The sequence below is a fragment of the Merops nubicus genome, unplaced genomic scaffold, assembly GCF_000691845.1.
Source record: "Merops nubicus isolate BGI_N331 unplaced genomic scaffold, ASM69184v1 scaffold10047, whole genome shotgun sequence".
Classification (NCBI taxonomy): domain Eukaryota; kingdom Metazoa; phylum Chordata; class Aves; order Coraciiformes; family Meropidae; genus Merops; species Merops nubicus.
Window position 1 is genome coordinate 10,733 of NW_008619583.1, and position 6,007 is coordinate 16,739.

At 43.6% G+C, this 6,007-nt stretch overlaps 1 protein-coding gene across 1 annotated transcript in view; it reads left to right on the forward strand.

Moving 5' to 3' along the window:
• Positions 1-6,007, forward strand: part of RALGAPB (Ral GTPase activating protein, beta subunit (non-catalytic)) — a gene marked incomplete at its 5' end in the record, with an annotated part of 27,475 nt that overhangs the window by 10,727 nt on the left and 10,741 nt on the right. The window contains 4 exons of the mRNA XM_008943836.1: positions 1-83; positions 1,700-1,852; positions 2,479-2,688; positions 3,660-3,818. Of these exons, the coding sequence (XP_008942084.1) occupies positions 1-83; positions 1,700-1,852; positions 2,479-2,688; positions 3,660-3,818 (605 nt within the window). The remainder of the gene's footprint in view (positions 84-1,699; positions 1,853-2,478; positions 2,689-3,659; positions 3,819-6,007) is intronic.

Genomic DNA, 6,007 nt, shown 5'->3' on the forward strand with positions numbered 1-6,007 from the left:
TTTTGATCCGTGGGACTTCTGGAAGATTTGCATGGGCCCAGCAACTCTGTCTCTTACCAAGAGGAGCTAAAGCAAACCAAAAGGTCTCTATCCAAGCCCATAAAGAAATCTTTAACTTAGAGATGCTCAGCAGAAATTCCACTAATGTGAGACAGCCCCACAGAGCTGGTGATTATACGTTAAGGCTGAGCCACGGGGCCTTTAGCTGTAGGTAATGTGACACATCTCTGGTGACTCTTTACGACTTGTGATTAATATTAAATACAGGCTGGGAAAGTGCTGTTGCCTTCTAGACTTCTTTAAGGGGAGGGGGCATTCTCCTTTATTTCCTGGCAGTATCTTCTGAGGTGATGGGGCAATGGACAGTTTATGCAGTGTGTAGACTTGAGTGTGGGTGCTGGTTTTAGGATGTCAGGCAAAGCCCTTGCAGCAGAGGGAGAGAAGTCTGGAGGTGTAGCATGAGATGCTGTGGGGAGAACAGCTGGTGAGGCTACAACATCTGATATTGCAAAGATGGCTGTAAACCTGCTGTGACAAAGAAATTATCTGGGTGATTTCTGGAACAGCTCTGTAGAGGAGCAGTGGAGAAGAAATAACCCCAATCTCATTTCACAGTAAAGGCTCCTGTTGCAGTTACCTAGTGGAGCGTGTCCTTCTGTTATCAAGATTTCTGTCTGAATGTCTCCAAATCTTTGAATTCTTCACATGCCCTTCAGTAAAATAACAGAAATAATAATGTAGCTGAAATGAGGACCTGTTGGTCCCCCCTGTCACATTCACGTTTAGGTGAATCTGGTCTCTGTGAATCAGCCTTCAGGAGGACCCTCCACGTGGTGCCTTTGGAGCTGTGCTGAAGCTGAGCCATTTCCCTGAGAGTGTCAGCCCATGTGCTACCTCCCACACTAAAGGAGAGGTCAAGTCCTGGCTGCTGACCTCCTTAGCACTTTTAAGGGCACTTGTCCAACTTAAATTCTATGAGTTTAATGTTAACAGTTTTGCCTTTTTCAAGTGTAATTGGTAGTAAAAAAGTTTACAAAACAGCATTCAAGATGTAATTAGTGGTCTTGCTTGCGTGGCTCTTAGGCACCTGCAAAGCTGCACCTAAGAACTTTTGTTACTTCCATTGGTGACCTGAAGTTTTGCATTGCATACTGACAGTTTAGAATATAATATGGCAAGAGGTCAGAACTGGATTAGGATGTGTTGTGCCTGCCAGTCTGATCCTCTGGCAGCACATCTCATTCCTGACCAGTGTCATGGTGGCATTGCTGCTGTTCCCTTCAGGACTTCTCAGCTTGGCTTGAGATCATCATAGTCAGCAAAGGTTAAAATGGAGGCCTCTCAAACAGCTTGTGTGTTAGAATGGGATGAAAATAAGATGTCACCGTGTAAGCTTGACATTGTTATTGGGATTTGCAGCTCCTTAGAAGTTAAATGGTGAGCAGGGTTCATAGGTTCCAGGAGTGCACCCACCAAAAATGGGCAGAACTGTGTCCCTTTAAAAATTCACAGCCCCATTTTTAATACAAGTCTATTAGTTTGAAGTACTTACTGAAAGTTTTTTAGTTATACTTCTCACTAGTGGATTAGTGTACTTCTGGCGGGGCATGGGGAGGGAACGTTTTCCAGCTGTTATAATGAAGTCTGGTCTAGTGGTGTAGACACCTTGCAAGTAAAAACTATCCCCTTCATGTGTCAGAGTTTTGTACCAGAGCCTCGACCAGCTCCTAAAAACGATGTTGGCTTGAAATACAGTGTGAAGCATCGCCCTTTTCCTGAGGAGGTGGACAAGATCCCATTTGTGAAGGCTGACTTGAGCATTCCTGATTTACATGAAATTGTGAATGAGGAGGTGAGTAACTCTTAGCCTCTGCCTTAACTTTGTTCTTGGTTTTTGTTTTCTGTTCCTGAATCACTTGCTAATGTCCTACTGTAAATAGTGTTACTGTTTAGCTTGACTAATTTCATGTTAATGGAACAATAACCTCTGCAAACTAATGAAGCCTGTGCACTTCTCCAGGAAGGTGACAATGCCTTGGATGTGTTTTAAGGAGGCACTGCTCAACCTGTTCTGTTACAGATCCTAATATTCTGGTATTGCTGGGAAGCAACAACCTGTGGTTTGTTAAGGGGCTTTTCTGAGGCTGCTGGGGGAGAGGAGAGGGGTGCATGTCTCAAAAAATATTTCTAGGTTTCACAGTGCCCAGTACATTTTAGTTTCTATCTGCTTGAAAGGGAGATGCTGTAGCTGATACTGGATACATAGTTTTGCAGCAGCTCTCCCATGCAAGCAGGGTGTTTAGAGGCTCACCTAGTAACATTGCCAGGTCTTTTTGGTAGTGCTTCAGGAAACATCCTGCTGGAGGAGTTGCAGCTGCTGCTGTACCTGTAACTTACAGCCTTCCTGTATGATAGAACTCTTCTCCTAGTGATCTTGGTGATCTTGTCAGCATCAGTGCTTCACACAATGTTTTCCAGCTGGAAGAGCGCCACGAGAAGCTGAGGAATGGCATGGCTCAGCAGATCATTTTTGAGACCTCCATAGACCAGAAGAGCGAAGAGGAGTGGCGGAAGAAGAGCTTTCCTGATCCTGTCACGGAGTGTAAGCCCCCCCCACCAGCACAGGAGTTCCAGACAGCACGCCTCTTCCTCTCTCACTTCGGCTTTCTCTCCCTAGAGGCACTGAAGGTGACCTGATACTTCTTAGTGTTGTGCAGGTGCCCTCAGCACCCGTGGGCTCTGGCTTGGCAAAAGAAAACTGCTGTTAGTGGAAGAGCTTCTCTGTAATTCCAGCTACTGTTAAGCTGTAGTCTAGTCAAGTAAAGTGAAGGATCCCAGTCTTACAGGGCTGAGAGCAGGGTTGTGAAGGCTGTGCCTCCAGCTGGTGATGCTCTGAGTGGGTGGCTGTATCTGTATTTTTGCAGTGGGCACACAAGCTGCTGCGTTCACATGTTCCTACTCAGAATCATTCCCTCAGATGGAATTAGGCTTTGGGGTGGTATTTCAAGAGTTTCTGAAAAAGGACTGTCTTCAAAGTTGTGCTTCAGAGATGATTGTGCTTAAGTGGTTTGATCATATATAAACACTTGGGAGTACACAAAGGTTGTAGAGCTTGCTTTTTAAAGTTAAAATAACATCTTACACACTTTATCCATATTCTTAATTTGAAACTCAGCCTCTTACATGTGGATTCTCCCTTTTATTTGCTGCTTTTCTTTCCAGAAAACCATCAACAAAAGTAGACAAAGGAGTTTTTGCAAAAATGATGCCTAAAAGTGTTTAGTATTTTATGTATTATTGGTATATAGTAAATATGAAACTATACATGTGACTGTGTATAGTTGTAATATTTGGAAAGAATCTGCTTCTTTTGTTGTGATAACTAGCACTGGTTTTAAGTGAAATGTTTTGTCTGTTTCACTGGAAAAATAGTTTTTATTTAATGAGGAGAAAAAAATGCAACATTGTCAGACTTATGCTTGCTGTTACTTGGTCACAGCAACAGGATTATACTGCATCAGAAATATGTGTATGATTTTCCTGTTGGGAGGAAAGGGAAATTCTTTTTATATTTTAATGGATTATTATTTGAAGCCATAAAGAACTTTTCAGTATGAAAGATGTTTTATTTAAGCTGATGAACTCTGTCTCTTGGATAGGAACCTGCTAACAGTCGTCTACCTCCTCACCTGATTGCACTTGACTCTGCTCTTCCTGGGTTTTTTGATGACCTTGGCTACTTGGATTTACTACCCTGTCGTCCTTTTGATACTGTGTTCATTTTCTACATGAAGGCAGGCCAGAAAACAAGCCAGGAGGTAAGAGAAAGCATGGAGTGCCAACGAGCCAATATTGTCTTCTTTCTAGTAATCCTCAAGTGAATGAAGCATGGCTGCTCATGGCTGGAGTGTCAGAACTGGGGTTCTGGGCTTGGTGTTTAATTACAGTGTGAGCCATGACAAGGCACTGTGGACTCGTTACATCTGTAGGTTGAAGTACATTACCCACGTTTAGGATTAACATCTGGTAAATAGCTCTCTGTAGAGAGAGAGATCTATTAACAGCATTTTTGTTTTCTGTTCTGGCCTTATTGCCCTTGTTTGTAGAGTTCAAAGATACCAGAAGTGCATTTCCAATGTATTGGCTCAGCTTACAGGGCAGGTTACTTTTTGCCCAGCAGTGTGCAATGTCCAGATAGCTTGGTTGGTTCTAATGTTAAACACATGTTGCAGGAATTAAAAACTTTATGCAAGTAAGAAAGTATTATTGTTTTGTAAGACTTTACATTAACCTAATTGCATTTGAATGTAAATAGTATACTTTGTGAAATCTAAATTGTGACTTCTTTGGACTGTGACTTAAACTCACTAGGACAGCTTATGGGCTTATTAGAAAAGGTTTCTGTAGTACTTTCTCCTCATTCCAGTCATAATTCTCATAGTAAAGAGTAGAAGTGTGGCTTCCATAATAACTTACAGTGCCATCTCCTTGTGTTGCTGTGAATGCAGAGTTGAGAGAACACTGTAGTCCCTTCCACTTCTGCGTGGAATACACTAATTCTTGAAACCAGGATCGTGCTGTTTGAGTTCTCAAGCTGAGGTTCAGAGTGGCCAGTGCACAGTCTTTCCATTTCCCAAGTCAGCTGTGAAACGAGCTGTACAAGGTTTGCCTTCCAGCTGAAATGTGCACTTGCTGAGCTAGCAGAATGCTTTTTTCCATCTGATGCTTATATACTCTCATGGATTTAAACAGTTGAAGTTACTTAGTCTTGCAGGCCCTTGGAACCCCAGTTAACATGGGGCTTGCCATGTGGATGTAAGAAGAACTTGTATATGGGAGGTTCTGGATATATTTAGGCACAGTGCAAAGATGCCATTCCTGGATATCTCACTGTGATTCCTGAGCCTTTCAGACTGTGCAGAGTCACAGTGGCAGTCAGAGCAGTAACCTGCTCAGCTCTGCAGACCTGAGCCCAGTGACACACTGATGCTGCTCCCATCTTCGGAGAGACCCGTGGTTTATTTCTGTGCTGCTTTGTTTGCAGCCAACAGCTGAGAGAGGAGGGGATCAAAGCCAGGCTGTGACACAGTTCCTGCTTTGAGCAGGGCTGGCTGAGAGGTGACCTGCTCTCCTTTCTCAAGGAGTGCTGTCAGCTGTGGCATCTGGTGCTGCACAGCCCAGAACAGTGGAATCTACTCTGCTGGTTATCACAGTAGGCCCAAATATTTTTCTGTGGTGATAGGCTTTTATTGTTAAGAAGAATCTTGTGGTGTTTATTTGTACAGGGTAATGAAACTGCCTGCACAATGCTACATCATTATACTTCACATCTTTAACTGTCCTTTGAAAATAGCCCCTTAGTCTTGCTTTACTACAATTTTCAGTTTTGAATGGGCTCAGATGTAAAACCATATAGTTGCATAAAGCCCAATCTTGTCTATTTTCTGAAATTATTCCTGCACTTCCCTCAATTCATTCTGAAGCATAGGTATGACTTCAGTGTGTTCAATAAAGAGAATTAACTAAATAATGAGTATTAACTAAGAATTCAGTGCAGCACATTTAGTCACTGCTGAACATTGTACAAGGCATTAGGATGGCTGCCAGGACTGTGTGGATGCAGGGAACCTCCTGGCTGGAAGCTGTCCTTCCAGTGCCTGTCCCTGTCTCCAGTTTCTGCTCCTCTGGAGCCCGTGTTCTGATGTGCAGCCCCTGCACAAACCAGAGTCAAAGATGCTGCTGCCACAGAACAGGTTCTCGCGTGGCCCAGGCAGGATGGGTGCGTTGCGTGGTGCTGCCTGTTCCACAGAGCCCGGTGGTTCTGGCAGACCAGATCACAAACCTGGGTCTCCCTGCATGCTGTTTGGTCTCAGCTTTCACTTGGTCACAATGGGATGAAAATTGCCTTTGGATATGGAAGCATCCCAGATCTTTGTAAGAGGTAGGATTAACTGAAGTGAACAGTACAGTGTGACATTTGATCAAAGGCCAAGCTCAATCCTGCTGA